Source organism: Carassius gibelio, chromosome A15 (genome assembly GCF_023724105.1).
Source record: "Carassius gibelio isolate Cgi1373 ecotype wild population from Czech Republic chromosome A15, carGib1.2-hapl.c, whole genome shotgun sequence".
Classification (NCBI taxonomy): domain Eukaryota; kingdom Metazoa; phylum Chordata; class Actinopteri; order Cypriniformes; family Cyprinidae; genus Carassius; species Carassius gibelio.
Genome location: NC_068385.1, coordinates 12,418,327 through 12,436,512, shown reverse-complemented (window position 1 = coordinate 12,436,512; position 18,186 = coordinate 12,418,327). Strand labels below are relative to the sequence as shown.

Below are 18,186 nucleotides of genomic sequence, written 5' to 3'. Positions count from 1 at the left end.
TGAATGGTGGTCAAGATTTTGAAGCACAAAAAAGTGCATCCATCCATCATAAAGTTTTACATATGGATATTTTTCTTACACAAATGCATCTCTTCACTCAAGAAGGCCTTTATTAATCCCTCAGAGCTGTGTGGAGTACTGTTTATAATGGATAATTCGGAACATTCACAGCCTTTATAAAGCTTGGAAAATCCAGGATATTTTTTATGTGACTGATTGAACTCATCTGAAAGAAGGAAGTCATATACACCTAGGATGGCTTGAGGTTAGGTAAATCATGTACATATCATATTCATTACATTTTAAAATTAAGCCCATGTTAATTATACTTATTTTATGATATTCAAATAATATGTATTTTTTTCATAAACAAAAAACACATACAAATCCTGCTTTCCCGACCGTCCACAGGGCAGCTTTCCTTTCTTGTAGAGGAAGTAGAGAATGCTGCCCAGTATGGCTATAAGGAGGAGGAAGAGGATCATGACCGCTATGATGACTCCGCTGCCACCTCCTGTGTTAAGAGGAGAAATGCAGGCTGAAGTTAATGCAATGACAGGTGAAGGAAAAGCTCACACTTAAAAAGTAAAGCCTGAAAGACATTCTTTGGGTGAATGTTTCCTATATGTCTGACTGAAATACATAGTCTTTACTATAACAATTCATTTCCAAAAGAGCTGTCCGTAAAGTGCATTCTGAGAGCGCTGATCGAAGAGAAGCAGTGATGATGCATGACACATTGTGGGGGCAATGATATAGAAAGAAAAGTATTCTGGAATCATTCATTCGGTCACAGTTCGGATTAGCATAAGAAATGATGGTTTTTACACATCCAGAGAAGGGGTTCTTATGTGGTGGAGGATGAGTGGTCAGGCTGCTGTTTGTTTCACAACACAAACCTGTACGTGGTTGATTTGTTGGAATGGTTAATCCTGTTCCTGTGTTGACAATGGTTTGAGTTACCAAACAGCAGTTATATTCATACATCACTTTATCTCTCATGGTGCTTTACTTTAGTTAAATCATGGGACTCCTGTCTCAGAACCTTTGAGGAAGTTATTGTCATAACTTGAACATTTTAGCTTCTCCGCTTCTTGTAAAAGCACTGGGGTTCGACCGTGATGTAGGGATCTTTATGGAGTGCTAGGGTCTATGGAAAAATTTTACACAAAATGTTTTTTTTTTTAATAGTATATGAAAATCAAATCTGGATATAGTTCATTTAGTTTCCCTTAGCTTGTTCACTAACAGAAGGGCACTGTAAAAAAAAAAAAAAAAAGGATTGTATATATGTATATGGGTCAAAGACGAAAAAGTGTTTAACCATAAAAGAAAAGTGTAATACTGCTTTAAACTGTTGTAGTTTTCCCCACAAAAAAATTTAAAAAGTTTTCAGTTTTATTTAATTGCAATTTTGTTTTTGTTTTTCTGAGCAAAACATAAATATCATACATTTTGCCCTGATTTACAGAATACACCCAGTAAAATGTCATTCAGTGTAACAATCTTGTCAGGCATATTTAACACAAAAATCTATTTATGACATATTAAAAGACTAATTACTTTCACCCCAAATACTAATGAGTTGTAATTGGACATTTTTTAAATTTGCCACTATCCTAGGTTTTGCCCATTTGTCAGTAAGAATTTTGTACTAATTTAAAACACAATCAAATTTAGTATGCTCCATTATTCATTTAGTTATTTTAATATGTACACGTCAGAATAAGCATGTTGTTTGAATTTTTGCATAAATATTGTGTTAAACTGAATGACAATGTAACATTATTTGAACCAAATTTTGACATTTTATTCTCCAAAAACTTATTTAAAACCTTAAAAGTAGACATTTTACTTACATACATTTTTTAAATAGTTAATGTTTGAATCAAGTCAATTATTTAATTAAAAAGTATATTTTCAGTTACAGTTTTTAGCAGAAACATTATTTTGCGTTGTATCTGGTTGGAATATGATGCTGTAAGCAACCGCTGACACTGAACTGAGCTAAATTTGCATTTATAAGTATGGCTTTCTCTGCGCTGCTTCAGATCGAGGCTACACGACAAGCACGTTCTGGTCTGTACGGACAACACTGCGACCGTGGCGTACATCAACCACCAGGGCGGTCTGCACTCCCATCGCATGTCGCAACTCGCCCACGATCTCCTCCATTGGTACACACTGAAGTAGAACCTGTTTGTTGATTGGTGTTCTTCCCGCCGGGAAGACCCCCGTAGATGCCCAATCAGGGTTGTGCTCTCCTTTCTGCAAGATGGGCTGGAGTGAAGGCTGTCTCCCTCTACTCTCAAAGTGTATGTTGCCACTACTGCAGCACATCACAGTGCAGTAGATGGCAAGTCCGTTGGGAAGCACGACCTAGTCATCAGGTTCCTTAGGGGGGCAAGGAGGGTGAACCATCCATCTCCCCTTGGTCCTGACGGCCTTGAAGCAGGAGCCCTTCGAGCCGCTGCAGTCAGTAGAGTTTAAGTTTCTGTCACTGAAGACAGCCCTCCTCACTGCACTGGCTTTGGTCAATAGGGTCGGGGACCTGCAAGCATTTTCGGTCGACAATACGTGCCTCGAATTCAGGCCGGCCAACTATCATGTTGTCCTGATACTTGCCCAAAGTTCCCACTATGCCTTTCAGGGATCAGGTGGTGAACTTGCAAGCACTGCCCCGAGAGGAGGCAGACCCAGCCTTCGATTTGCTCTGTCCCATTTGCGCCCTGCGCATTTAAGTGGACCGCACGCAGAGCTTCAGTACCTCAGACCAGCTCTTTGTCTGCTTCAGTGGACAGAAGAAGGGAAAGGCTGTCTCTGAACAAAGACTTGCCCACTGGATAGTGGAGGCTATAGTCTTAGCATATCAGGCCCGTTGCTTACTGTGCCCCCATGGAGTGAGAGACCACTCTACAAAAGCTGTGGCTTCCTCCTGGGATTTGGCATGGGGCGACTCAATAGCAAGACATCTGTAGTGTTGCCGGCTGGGCGACACCTAACACGTTTTGCGAGATTCTATAATCTCCATGTAGAGCCTGTGTCCTTTCGCGTACTTGCCTCAAATGGCCTGTAATGCTGGACCAGCTCGGTGTCAATCACGCTTGCTGCGCCATTCCCCTCTACGGACCGGATACGTGCACTTAAGTGCTTCTCAGTTCAGTTTCCCTCTTGGGCTGAAGTCCCTCCCGTACCCTCGGCAGTCAGGTGTGGCGGAGCGCCAGATGCCAGGTCCAGCACTCGTGTGAATGCCCAAGGTCAGCCCTTTTGCTGGGCTAGGTGCCCGTGTGTAGTGACTCCCCCTTCGGGTGATCCCACATGTGTATTCTTCCATGGTACGGCTTCCCTCTCTGTGATCTCTTCTGTCTCTGCTGTGTAGTATCTCACCCCAGGTGGGCTGAGTCTACTGCAGGGACCTCCATATGTAGCACTGCCGTATGGCCAGTCCATATGTGTAATTTCCACATGTTACCTCCCATGCTCAGTATGTGGTTCCGCAGCGTTCCCCTTCTTGGGTACATTTTCCCATTGTTATCCAATTCTCACTGTATGGAACAGCAGTGCAGGTTCCTCTGCCTAAGCCCTGTCCTGTCTTCTGCCCCAACTGGTGTGGGGGGACTTGCCAGGTTTCGCAGGGCACTGGAGGGGGTCAGCAATAGTGGTGTTTTCCATATGGATTCTGATTACGTCAGTCACTAACATAACGTTGAACGTGACTGACTGAAAGGGAACATCTCAGTTACGTATGTAACCCTCGTTCCCTGAAGGAGGGAACGGAGGCATTACGTTCCATCGTCACAGTTGCTGTACCACCGCTGTACGACCAGGGCACACAGTCTCGTCTTCTCAGCGAAAAACTGATTGTGCGACCGCACATGCTCTCTTTTTATACCTGCACTGCGGGATCCCGATATCGTCAGTCACTAACATAATGTCTCCGTTTCCTCCTTCAGGGAACGATGTTTAAATATGTAACCGAGACGTTCTGTCATTTAATCTCAAATGTGTGTTCTGTCAAAATACAGTCACTGCACTGATGGATGAAAAAAATATAAAACATACCTTTAGTACTGGTTGCTTGAGTTGTTTTCACACGTGCAGCTACACAAGAAAAAATTGGTATAGAATAAGATTGTATTTGTTTGCATAATTTAGCTGTTTTAGTTAACATTATCTAACAATGAACAACACTTTACAGAATATATTTGGTTTAATATGGTTAATGTTCATTTACATTAAAGGACATTAAACATTAAAGGAACTAACCATTTTAATAGCATATTAAAAATAAAATGGCATGAATTAATATATTAAATAATATAATGAAACAAGACACCTCATAATTTAGGTTATATAAGTTAGGTTAGGCTAAAAATGATAATTGATAATATTAATTTGTACACTAACATTCAAAAGTTTACGGTCAGTGAGAATTATTATTATTATTTTTTTATTTAAAAGGATGACTAACAAGATGTATAGAACTGCATTAAAGTGACAGTAAAGACATTTATGCAAAGGCTATTTCAAATAAATGCTGCTCTTTTGAACTTTCTATTCACAAAAAAAACGTATCCTTAATCATTTTTTGTGTGACTAACGTTTATTAAAAAAATATTAAGCAGCACAACTGTTTTCAAGTTTAATAAGAAATATTTCTTGAGCACCGATTTAACAATTACTATGATTTCTGAAGGATCGTGTAACACTGAAGACTGGAGTAATGGCTGCTGAAAATTCTGATTTGCCATCACAAGAATAAATTACATTTTAAAATATATTAAAATAAAAAACTATTATTTTAATTTAAATATAATATTTTATTTAAATTAATAATAAGACTAATTAATATGAATATAATAATATTTAAAAAAATATATATTGATCAAATTAATTAACTTAGATAAATTTTTTTTTTTTTTTAAAGAACAATGTAAATTGTAGTTAGTAACATAATCTTGGTTACTCATTTTAGGTAATGTATTATGACTACATTTTAGATTACTTTTTACCTAACTTGTTTTAAACTTACCATTAAACGTACCATAATAAGATAAAAAAGCAAAGAGAAAGAAAATATATTACATTATTTCATATAAATTTAATGAAGTGCATTAAACATTAAATTATGCCAGGGTTTCCTAAACTGGGAACGATACATAAAAAATGTATAATAATTATTTGTGTCATAAAAATATATTAATTAATATATCGAAATATTTCATTTTTTACCTGTGACCATCAACCGAAAATAAAAGGTGAACTTCTTAAATTCTGAAAATATAAACTCACATGCTGCAATCTTGTGAGAGACATTTGCTGTCCCAAACTCATTGGCAGCGCTGCAATAAACTGTGAGTTTAGACTTGGCCCTCACAGAGATCATGCTGAGAACACCAGTGTCCGTCTTCTGGTCCTCCACTTCTGGCACAGGGACAGGCTGCCCAGTCTATATATATTTTGTCATGGTAATATCAGTTTTAAAAAGTCCATAAAACTGACAGGATTCCATTAATCTAGAATAATGTAACTCACAACTGCACATCATGATTTACGCAAGAGGTTTCTTGAATCACCTCATCATGCAGCTTTCTTATCAAATGACAGGCCTGAACTTCTATACAACCATTAACTACATATTAAATTACTAGCAGAAGATCTTTGTGACTGTGTGATGGTTCTTGATTGGTCAGAATCTGATTGATATAAGGATACCCATAGGTCAGAGAGGGTCCAGGTGATGGTGGGGGATGGGTAGCCTTCTGCGTGGCAGGTCAGGTTAACAGAGGGGTCAGCTTTATTCACTGCTATCTCCATTGTGATCTTAGGCTTCCCTAAAACAGGTTTAGATGTTTAGTCATCAAGACACTTTAAAACCTATTGCTTTTTCTATAATATTGGTGATGTTTTATATACTGAGCTAATATTTTTTATATTATTTTGTTTTTTTATTAATCTAAATCAGGTTTACTTCCCCGTATGTACATTCGGTCCGCACAATGTAGGCAAAGACTCACCTCGCACACTGATTTGCACAGACTTTAGTTCTTGTAGGCCAGGCAGGGAAGGGACTGTCACTTTACACATATACATCCCAGCAGTGTCATAAGAGGCATTATTTAATTCCAAAACATGTCCCTCCACCAGCAACATGTCATGCTGCAGTGAAACACAATGTCAAATAGGTCAGTTTACATTCTTGAGTATTTCAAGAGCTCCGTTTAACAAGCAGATTAATGCTATATATGTTGGATGTTATTTATATTTTGTAGTTTTGATATTGGGTCTTGGCCTTGAGCTCTTTTGAGACAACATGAACATGGTATTGGTCAATATTTGGGTCTTTATTAGTCTAACATTTTCTTTTAAAAGTTTAGGACCAGGACAATCTTCAAGAAATCAATACTTTCATTCAGCAAAGACCCATAAATGTATCAAAACTTACAGTACATTTACAATGTGTCAAAAGATTTCCATGTCAAATAAATGCTGTTTTTTTACCTTCCTAATTATCAAAGAATCTTGAACAAATGTTGCCACAAAAATATCAAACATCACAATTGTTGTATTTTCTTCTGAAAATTAATATTTCACAATATTACTGTTTTTACTGTATTTTTGATCAAATATATGCAGCCTTAGTGAGCGTAAAAGTCATAAGAGAGCATACAAACCCATGCAGCAAAAAAAGTATTTATAAACAAAATGTGTTTTAAATATATGCTTACTATATAAAATATATTTGATTTAGAAATATATGAAATACATGTTTGAAACTGGAATACAAATATTTCTTTAAATTTGACATAATGTTAATGTATTTTAATGGACTGAAATATACAGAGGGAAAAATATGTTTTTAAATGTCTCTCTCTCTTTCTCTCTCTCTCTCTCTCTCTCTCTCTCTCTCTCTCTCTCTCTCTCTCTCTCTCTCTCTCTCTCTATATATATATATATATATATATATATATATATATATATATATATATATATATATATATATATATATATATATATACACACACACACACAAACATTTATAAAAAATATATATTGGTAGATATATAAAAATATATTTACAGAGACACATTTTTTATATATATATTTAGCAAATTAATTTTTTTTATATTTTGAAATATATTTTATTTTATTTTATTCTATCCATACAGAAAAGGTGAAAACCTCAACTACAGGTCAGCGTGGCGTCACAATCAGTTTTGACTGCATCTTATTGTTGTACCTTATACCATACTGTCTGTGTGGGTAAAGAAGACAAGGCATTGCAGGTTAAGGTGAGATCACCGTCCTGGTCCAGAACTGTCTGCTCTGGTGTCACCACAATATGATCCAGATCTAATAAAAAACGAAAAAAGGTGTTAGCCACCATGAAGATAAAAGCTGACATCATCTCAGCACATGAACTTCAGAGGAACATGCTCTTACAGTGCACTGTGATATTAACGGAGTCCTCAACAGAAGTCCCCGTCTCTAAGTCAAATGACTGGCACACATATGTCCCACTGTTTGATCGCTTGACATTTTCCAGAAGCAGCATTTCCTCATCTGATCTCAACTCATCCTAGAAAAAAATGAGAATAATTAGAACTGCAGGTGATCTAAGGACTGTTTTCCACATGCTTCAGAGATTTCAGAACATCTGACGTTCAATTCAAGTTTATTTGCATAGCGCTTTTTACAATACATACTGTTTCAAAGCAATCTTTACAGAAAATGTTACAATCAGAAAGTATTCTGTTATCAGTCAGAGATGAGTGTGTCAAAGTAATGTCCATATGGCTAATAATATACACCTTTAAGATAATATTAGTTATGTTGTTAGTAAACATGTATTTAGTTAAGTAGACATAATGAACATAATGAACGCGGTGATTTCAGCAATATTACCCCATTATGTGTGAAAGAAAAAATGGGCTGAGGTTTTCCATTTCCCACACATCGGATCGCCACAGTGTCGCCTTCTTTTATTAACCTATCATGTGGATTTACGGACAGTGTTACTTCTGTTGTAGGGTCTGAAAAGTGAAATGAAATGGTAAGACACTGTTGTGCTTTGTGGATCCAACAGATGGCAGCACGGTCCACTGTATGCTCAAAAATCAATCAGTCCACAGAAGAAAATCAGTCATGGGGATTTGGATGACACGAGAATGAGAAAATTATGAATATTTTCATTTTTGGGGTGAACTATGCCTAAATAGTAAATGTAGGCTAAAAGGAAGTTGACTCACAGTGAACTGTGATGTTGATTTCTTTGGACTCTTTCATTCTCACTCCACCAGGGACAAAATACTTGACCTCACAGTAGAAAAGGGCATCTTCATCTGTCTTCTTAACCTTAATGTACAGTTCACTGTGGACTGTGAACAGGCCGTTGGGTTTGGTTGTCACTAACTCCATAATCTTTACATCTAAAAGGGATGCAGATGTTTTTTGACACTGTCAAATAAAATTACATTTTGTTTGGGAGAAAGTTCACTCAATTGTCCTGTATTACCACCTTCTGATTGCTGGAGAGGGAATCTGCCCTTGTACCATGTGATGTTGGGTCTGGGATATCCATCATCCACTTTACAGAGTGCAACCTGAGTGAAAACACCATAATTATACAAAGTTTATAAAGTGTACATAAACTGATTTTTTTTTTTTTTGAGCTCTACCTTTGATGGCTCCTCCACAGTAACAGAAACCCCTGTGTGCATACCTTCAATCACAGGTAGAGATGGTGAGTCTAAAGGACAGAGAGGTTTGGTGTTAGCATGAAGCTCGCTATAGGTCAAAAGGCATATTATTATGATCTCCCAGCCTGGAAAGGCTCTTCTAAAACAGGTGGGAAAAGTCTGTTTTGTCTTACTGAATATTTGGAGACGAGTGTGCCCTTCACCAATGTCTGTCGACACATTATGCACGGTGCAGATGAACTCCCTCTGGTCACTCAGTTGCACGTTGTTGATGATCAGAATGGCACTTCCGCGTGCATTCTGTGGTTCATGAGAGTGTGTGAAGTTGATCCGCCCGGCGTATTCACTGCCTTCTTCAATAAACTTTTTCTGGCCATCATAGTAGTAGATTCTCCTCCTGCTTTGGTCCCTGCCTGGCAATTTCTGTACAGTCAAAAACGCTGATGTTCAGATTTCAACATTTATTGTAAGACTAGATTTGTAAACTACCCTTCAAATGTATGGGGATGTTGAGATTAATTAAAGAAATTAAGACTTTAATTCAGTAAGGTTTCAATGAATTTATCAAAATTGTTAAAAAAAAGTTTATATTTCAAAAGAAATGCTGTTTTTAACTTTACATTTATCAAATAATCCTGAAAAAAAATTACGTTTTCCATAAAACCATAGTACAACGCTGATCAAATCAGCATATTAGAATGATTTCTGAAGGATCGTGACACTGAAGACTGGAGTAATGATGTGTAGTGTACATTCTATTGAAATTCCACTGAAAGAAATTGCCAAAAAATTTACTTACTACTAAACTTGCATTTACTTATATTAAATCTATTTAAACACTCCTTTCTCCTAGTGTAAAGTACTTATTTTAGTATTTATTTTACAATAAGTATACAATAAGTATTTATATACAATAAGTCATATAATTGTTTTTAATACATAAACTACTCTATACAGTATAGTAATTGTTATACTAATCTTAAGCTTATTTTAATTTAAACATTATATATATTTTTTTTTACTATTCTTAATAGGGTATTAGCCTTAATAGCTTTATTTCTTAATTGATACATTTTGGGGGTGAATTGTAAACCCAGGCATTATTAATAATAATTACCCATTTAGCTGATATTTGTAAATTAAAATAATGTAAAGTGTGAATATGCCTGTTTCTCACCGTAAACCAGACTATCATCTTGGCTGGTTCCATTAGAGTGTAAATACAGGGGATCACAGCCTGGTCTTTTAAAGATACATCCACCCAGTCTTCCATGCTCACATCCACCACAGCCCATGCTGAAAACACATCAACACATACAGAAATGTCAATATTCCTCAGATTTATACTGACAAAGTCAAGTCAAATTGTTATCCTCCCGGGGTTTACCCACACTATTATGTCACAGAGCAGGAGTAAAAGGGTCCACATTTGCTGGACAATTTTTGTGACACCTTTTCCCTAAGCACCTTACTAATATCCTTTGAATGGAGTGACCTCTTAACAGGAAATAGGGCATGGGGAAGACCACTTCTGACCACCCATGTTCCCATCTCAAAAGCCCGATCTAGTGGGAGCAAAGCACTTGCAAATCAAAGCACTTGAAGTGAGAAGATATTATGAGTGGAATTCACTGAGCCCACCCATGTCCAAATTCATTTGTAGCATTCCTGCATGTCACGCCTCAGAAGGAAGAAAGACTCGACTTATCTAGAGAATAAGTGACCTACTGTTTGCCAGAAATGAGCTTTTCTCTCTGTTAAAGCTCTGTGAATCAAGAGGAGGCTGAAACTATTCATCCTCAAAAGTCTGTTCACTACGAGACACTACAAAAACATCCATCTGCTGTCATTCTGGCATGCTGTTTGTTTGTTCTATGAGGAAAATAGTTTGCTAACACGCTTCACAGTGTGTATAATCTGGATTCACATTTCCAATTGATTTTGCACCGGTGCTCCTCTGCAACCTTTTAAATATATTGTAAATTGCCTTTCTGGACTCTATGAGGTCATGTGGGCACTACAAGGGAATAATTGAGTAGGGGGAATGCTTTCACATTACAGAAATCTGATTAGTTTCTCCCAACAAAGGCATTTCCTGTGCATTAGCAGCATTAGCGTAAGACTGAGGTTCTTTGTTGTTGCCATCAAACATTCACCTTGTTTACGGAGTACGAAAGGTAGGACCAAGCTATCTATAATGGCTTTTCACTGAAGTTTCTGAAGACTCATGTGGTGAAAAATCATCTTTTTTTTTTACAAAATTAAATGAATCCTTGATAACTTTGATTTCCAAATATTTTTCAAAGTGGTGATGTAGTTAGCATGCTAATGCTGTGCCCCTTTGTAGTGTCTCACGGCAATAAAATATTGCCCTTGTTGAACACATTGCAATTTATATATGTAGGTTTAAGAAATTAATATTCTTATTCAGTATGCAGTAAATAAGTGACAATAAAAGCATGTTAGAAATGTTTCATTTAAATACTGTTCTTTTGAGCTTTCTATTCATCAAAGAATCCTCGAAAACTATAACTCACAGTTTTCGCAAAAATATGAAGCAGTACAACTGTTTTCAACACTAATGATAATAAGAAATCTTTCTTGAGCAGCAATTTAGCATATTAGAATGATTTCTGAAGGATCATGTGACACTGAAGACTGTAACTGCTAAAAATTCAACTTTGCCATCACAGGAATAAAATACAATTTAAAAAACATTCAAATAGAAAACAGTTATTTTAAATTAAAATGAAAGTTCACAATATTACCCTTTTTTACTATATTTCTGATCAAATAAATGTAGCCTTGGCGAGAATAAGATACTTTCAAAAAAAAAAAAGTCTGCCAACATGCTACAGCAGACATTTTGAGGGACAGTGGCACAAACCAAAAAAGGGGCACTAAGGGGGTGGGTGCCTGTGAATACATTGATACAGTTGTTACAGATATCAAATTAAAAGAGAAGACAGCTCTGTAATAATTTCAGATTTTATTGTAGATGTTTTGATAAGGATGGGCTCTCCCTCACTCTCTGAGCCTGCTTCTGCCTCATCTTTAATTGAAATAGGGAAGAGTGAGGTAATTTGACCCACCCCTGTTTCTTGGCAACTGTACACCTCTACTGTCTTGTGACCATTTTTTTGGAACCACCCATAATTTCTGCTGTGGTAGCTTCAATGTCTAAAAATATTTATATTTTTAAACATAAAAATGTAAAAATTTTTAATTTTTTTAAAAATTTTTTATCCCATTACCGACAGAAATACAAAAACAAACTACCAAATGACTAATTCAGCAAATCATCCACTGATGTAATGTGGATTGTAATGCATCTACCTGTTAATTAACAAACTTCGGTAAGTGTGGTCTCTACTCCAGAATCAGCGGATCTTTAGCGGAGCGGTAACGCTTTGAGCTCAGGTGAGGGTGGGGGTGTTGAGAGGGGCACCTCAGCCGATAAAGTTAAAGGTGCAGTGGCTTTATCTCAGATGATGAATAGCAAAGAATGGGCAAAAAAGGAAGCAAGAGCTTATAGTGTGCCTATGAGCCACGTTAGACAGTTTGGTGTCTCCACAGTTTGGAGTACAGATAACCATTACACATGGGTTGTTCTGTGTCATCAGTCTATTAAGTATGCTTCTAATATAAGCTCTCTTTCAGAGAGGCAGTGCTGGACAAAACGTGGACATATGAACAATGAAGCCAGGGTTTCAAATAGAAGACTTTGAGCAGGAAGCCCAATACTAAGCAGCTGTTCTATCTTTTGAAACTTACAGTCGACATCAAAAATAGCACAACTGAGAAGCAAATAAGAGCAAGTCCCAAATTAAAGAATGAATTTTTCCTCAGACAACAGAAATCACCCCATGAAATCCTGACTGCACAATAGGTGAACATCTGCCGCCAGGAAGTTACAGATGCTAAGGACGTCTTAGTACAATTACACACGTGCGTTGCATGCATGCAGGTACACTAACACACAATAAGGAGGAAGTCTCTATTTTCTTTTCTATGCACAATATCTGGTTATCGGCTAAATTTAGGATTTTTTCCCATATATCTGAAATCAGTCGATATTGGACACTTAATTGTTCAGGCTCTTTTCTACTGTTTTAACACTTAGATCATATTTGCCATAATCTAAACATTCAATTACAGTCCATCTTTAAAAACACTAGTAATGTAATAATGCTGTTTAATGTTCAAAATGAATATCTATTTTTTATACTGTACAGTATAATGTTGTGATGCCTAAATTCACTTTCAGCATTTAAAACGATTTTATTGTTAATATTTTAACATTTTAAAATTGGTATTTATCAGTTATTTGCCATGGCATAAAAGTAATTTTTGGCTTCAGTACTCTTCGTAACCAGCCATTTCATGTAATTTTACAATAAAATGCTGTTAACTTTAAAAATTTTAAGTAAAAAAAGAACAAATCAACATATAATTTACAGTAAAAAAACTGTAAACTGATATTCCCAGAATTCCCTGCTTGACAATCCACATTTGAAAGTGTTTTGTTTAAATTATCATGTTTCTTCATAGTTTTGTTTTCAGTTCTGTCATGACAACTCTCGGAAGGATTGGCATGGTAATGTACATGACAATGTTAATGTATTTGATCTTGGCGGATAGATCTGCTACGCTGCTGCTGCGGCTACCAAGAATACATCCGCAACATGCTGATGTGAGCATGTAAGAAATATGGCTGCTGAAAATATAACATTCATGAAATAACTCCCATATAGCGTACATGAATCACCTCGTAGCAGATCTATACAGGTGGAGCTGGGGAAGGTGAAGGGTTTCTGAAGCAAGCTGCAACTGATACGATAAGCCCTAGTCATATATTTGAATGCTGACCATGAAGCTCATTGGTTACCAATACAGGAGAGAACCAGTCAGCTGTGCCATGTGATAATGATGTCATTACGTCAGATTGAGATAGACCTATCAGACTGCACCATCTAGTTTCATGCAAGAAAAAAAAAACATTTATGCATTTAGCAGATGCTTTTATCCAAAGCAACCTACAGTGCATTCAGGCTAACATTTTTAACCTAACATGTGTTCCATGGGAATCAAACCCATGACCTTTTGCGCTGCTAACACAAAACTCAGTCAGAACTCTATATTTATGTACGTTTGGGTTTATGTTACATCTTCTGTTGTTTAATGAATGCTTACTGCTTTATTTAAGTGTCATGTGTGTTACCATTATGGTGTTTAGTGTTTGCGTGAATGACTCTGTATGCCTTCTATATTTTAATATATACTTCAGCTCGTGGAAAAGCTACTTGTGATGAACTGATTTTTCATATTGCTGTCTCTTATATCACTTGCATTTTTATGGTGGTTGTCAATTTATGTTAAAGATACAAAAAAGCTTTTACCGTAGTAGCAGGGTGTATTGTTGAATTTACTAGTTTAAACAAAAATGTTCTTGTTTCTAAATGTTTATGTTAGATCTACATTTTTTTACAGTTCTTCTGTATTTTTTTACAGCTGCCAAGATTATTTTGTAAAAACTACAGATTTTAGACTGTGTCAGCGCGTAACATCCATCTTTGTGCTTCATATTCCAGAGCTATATGGGATTTTGAATTCATCTGACTTTTGTGACAATACAACAGTCCAGCGTATATGAGAAGCACACTTACACATTCAAACATGTCATATTCTTTTATGTGCCACTCATAATGATCTGAAGTCTGCAATCTTATAGATATATCTATTATAACAGCCTTTGAGGCCAGCCTAGCACAACTGAGCTTAGAAATGGTTGCTTTCTTCCCAAACATTACATTTTTAACAGAGGAAATCCCCCCAGGCTGAGGGTCTGACTCCATCCTCCAAATTTCATGATCCCTATGATCCTCACAATCTTCATCTCCAGTGCAACCATATAAGGGCCTATAAATGGTCATTGTTAACACTTTGAATGTATAATGCACCTAATTTTCAATTGTCTCCTCCTGTGGATTCCAAATGCAGGTCAAGATCCCATTCTTCAGTTGATTTTATTCATAAGCATACAAAAACTCTCACAGCTGCATAGTGAAAATGAAGTACTGGAGCCACTATATCAATCGTCACATGCTTTATTTATAGGACACTCCACAGAGTTACAGCATAAACAAACGCTGACGGTCTACAGCAGTTCTGCAGTATAAGCTACCACATCCTCTGATAAATTTCGTTTTCTTTACGGATCACACAGATGTTTGTTTATACCAAATGCTGCACAAGTTGTTTTGTTAGGATTGTTTATTTGGCCCCGCAGATTATCTTGTGATAGTTGAGATTCTGCTGCCGAAGGTTGATGACTTCTGGGACAACAGATAGGAGAATGACTGTGCCTACAGCAAGCCTACTTAATAGAGAATATTTATTTGTTACTTCATGGAGCAAATACAAGGGTTAACTGACATGTCTTGCTTTATAATGACAGGGAATAGATAAAACAGCAATGTATCAGGTGTGGTTGACACTATGAAAATGTTCCGTATAATACCAGTGTGTACATGCAATGGCCCAAAGACACAGACATCCATTACTAAAAATACAGCACTTCAAAGTAGGCCGATGTAATTATACCAACATATTATACTGATTAGCAACCACAGCAAAAAGTACTGTTTTCATTTTACCCTTTCAAGTCCATTTTAATGTTTCCATTTTAGTCATTAATATGTTTTAATCATCAAAGAATATGTTGGATCAATTAAATTCATAGAGTCTTAAGAAATTAAAACCAAATATCAAAAATAAAGTGTTCCACAACTACATTTTTTTATTGTTATTAGCAATTAATATATTTTGATAAACTACAACATGGATAGATAAAATCTGAATTGAGTGATATTATTGTTATAATCACTGAATTTAATTAATAAAACTTTATATTTAATTCATAAAACATTATATTTTATTAACATTTTTACAAAAATATACAAACAAAACAAAATAACACATTATATAATTTATTTTATTTTATTTTTTATTTTTTTTGCTAAATTTATGACACTAAAATTCATTATTACTTAAATTCATGGTATTATCTTCTATAATCTAATACAATGTATAAAACATTAATCAAAAAATTGCAACAGCTGCATTTGTATAGCGAGTCCGTGATACCAGGATGACATGTGATATTGATTTGAGTTTTAACATTTTATTAGCGAACCAAACGAAGATTCCAAATAAAAACTGTTCCTAGAATGTGTATAACACCGACTTCAGTTAACCGGATGAGCCTGTGTTATCAGCTCTTCCCGGTTATTATTGAAATATACCATACCTTGGAATATCGGTACCATCTAATGGAGGTTGTTAACAATATTATCCATAAAACATGCGCATTAGAAATCACAAAACATCCCAGACACCTTTCAACCTTTAATAATGTGAGATGCACTAATTCTAGTCTGTTTTAGTTTCACTAATTCTAAATCAGACAACATTTGCTAATTTTAATTCATGGGTCCTACATTTGGGCTCGCTTTGCAAAACTAAGCTTATCTCTAGGAAGAGTCTTACAAGGAGCCTCCAAGCCTTTTATCGTGTGCATTAAAATCATTCTACGTATATATAGTACATCTTCACCAGTAAAACATACATCTCAGACTGCAGACTGCTCAGAGTAAAGAGACATGTGCTATGAAGATGAGTAGGACTCCTTATTAAAGCACAAATGGCATGCGCCTCTTCAGCTAATTATTGCCTTGACCTGAGGTTCAGAGTTTCTTTTAAAAGGCTTTAATGGGTTTAGAGTGGAGTTCCTGTACTTCAGCCCGGGCTGCTGAATGACACGGACAGACTGTTGGAGGGCCTTAAGAAGTACAGATTGAGCCAAATTTAACCAAGTTTTTGCAAGATCTTTACAGCAGTTTTATGGCGAAGTTAAAGTAATGACAACATAATCATTATTTATAAGCTCAAAATCTTACAGTGATTAATCTGGAGCTAATGTGACAAAACGGTACTGTATTATAACCGCTGTCTGCGAGATTGACTGTGTTTTATTATTCCTCTCAAGTGGAGAGAAAATACATACAAAAGCAGCTGTTAAACTCTGTCTCACTTTCCCAGAGTGTCACACACACCAGGGACCTACAACATGGCACGTCAGCATTTCGCCCCCCGCAACAACCTCCAAGATTTAGAACGGTAAACTGTGTGCTTAAGTCTTGGTTGGTTTTGCTAAATCAGCTGACTGAGCTTACAAACACACACACATACATAAAAACTCAAGTCATAACAAATGGACTTCTTCTCTGGAGTGTATTAGAAGTGATCTCTGTGGACTTTTCCCCAAACATCCTTCCATGACCTCCACTTCCCCTCTGTTCCTTTTTTCCCACATCTTGGAAAAATATCATGCTAAAAAGAAGCTGCTGATTTCTGGGGTGTGGGAACAAGCAATAGGACATTATTTATGCTGCACTGATTGTGATAACTTGCCCTGAGAAATATGGGATGCGATGGAGATCTCTCAATGGTTAAGCAGATCTTAGCTCTAAAGATAGTGAGTAACCCAATGTGACGGAGCACTAGAGAGTGGCCCGTTCCTTTTTTGGGGCACTAGAAAGTGGCATGATGTTGGATTCTGCATCACAAGCCTCCCAGTGTGCCAAAGGAGCGGCATTTACCATGTGACACACAAGAATGCGGGACAGCTATTAAAGACGCCTTTTATTCAAAGATAAAAACCTTTAAATTAAACATCTTTTAATCTCCAGAAATGGAATCTTGTGATGACAGAAAAAGTGGAAGTCTCATATTCTGAAGGTCAGAATGATCTAAACAGGATATCACAGAGAGAACTGGTCTGACTGGGAGAAAACTCACAGAACTATTCTCGAGTTATAAAACACATCTGAATCATCTTACTTAAAATCTTAAACTTTTAAAATGAATCAGGAAAAAATGAATTACAACATGCTTAATTTCATTTAAATATCAACATTTAAGACATATAATTCTTTCATTTATTTATGTATTGTAAGAAAAAGACTGTCCAAACAACTGTGATCCTAATGAAGTTTATTCAGAAGTTAGTACAGTTGTCCAGCTAACAAAAATATGTTCCAAGAACTGTTCCTGTTAACTTATGAAAACATTATTTCTGAATGTTCTTTAAATGATCAAAATGTCCAGTTCTTGGTTATGTGAACATTGGGGAAATTTTTAAGGAAACATTCAATTTTATCATTTTGCGAACATTATGAGAATATTTCTTTTGAATGTTGTCTAAACCATCTGAAATATAGTAATATGTTAAAAACATCTACGAACGATGTATTAAAAATGTTTTTGTGCCAACATTTTGAGAGCATCATTATACCTGAATAAATGTCCTATTAATATTAATAGTGTTTGAGAAAACCTTGCCAGAATGTTAGCCAAAGTTCTGGCTACCAAGGAGACAACAGAGTCAGAAGAGAGCTTGATAATAAATATGAGACTTGTTAGAACA

At 36.1% G+C, this 18,186-nt stretch overlaps 1 protein-coding gene across 1 annotated transcript in view; it reads right to left on the bottom strand.

The window, feature by feature from the left end:
* LOC128029227 (cell surface glycoprotein MUC18) overlaps nucleotides 1-18,186 on the bottom strand; it is a 34,133-nt gene that overhangs the window by 2,090 nt on the left and 13,857 nt on the right. Inside the window, exons 2-14 of the mRNA XM_052616870.1 lie at nucleotides 9,877-9,995; nucleotides 8,873-9,122; nucleotides 8,679-8,749; nucleotides 8,519-8,603; nucleotides 8,250-8,429; nucleotides 7,906-8,033; nucleotides 7,444-7,579; nucleotides 7,241-7,353; nucleotides 6,018-6,159; nucleotides 5,716-5,834; nucleotides 5,293-5,449; nucleotides 4,063-4,101; nucleotides 385-514 (exon numbers count right to left, since the gene is read on the bottom strand). Of these exons, the coding sequence (XP_052472830.1) occupies nucleotides 385-514; nucleotides 4,063-4,101; nucleotides 5,293-5,449; nucleotides 5,716-5,834; nucleotides 6,018-6,159; nucleotides 7,241-7,353; nucleotides 7,444-7,579; nucleotides 7,906-8,033; nucleotides 8,250-8,429; nucleotides 8,519-8,603; nucleotides 8,679-8,749; nucleotides 8,873-9,122; nucleotides 9,877-9,995 (1,669 nt within the window). The remainder of the gene's footprint in view (nucleotides 1-384; nucleotides 515-4,062; nucleotides 4,102-5,292; nucleotides 5,450-5,715; nucleotides 5,835-6,017; nucleotides 6,160-7,240; nucleotides 7,354-7,443; nucleotides 7,580-7,905; nucleotides 8,034-8,249; nucleotides 8,430-8,518; nucleotides 8,604-8,678; nucleotides 8,750-8,872; nucleotides 9,123-9,876; nucleotides 9,996-18,186) is intronic.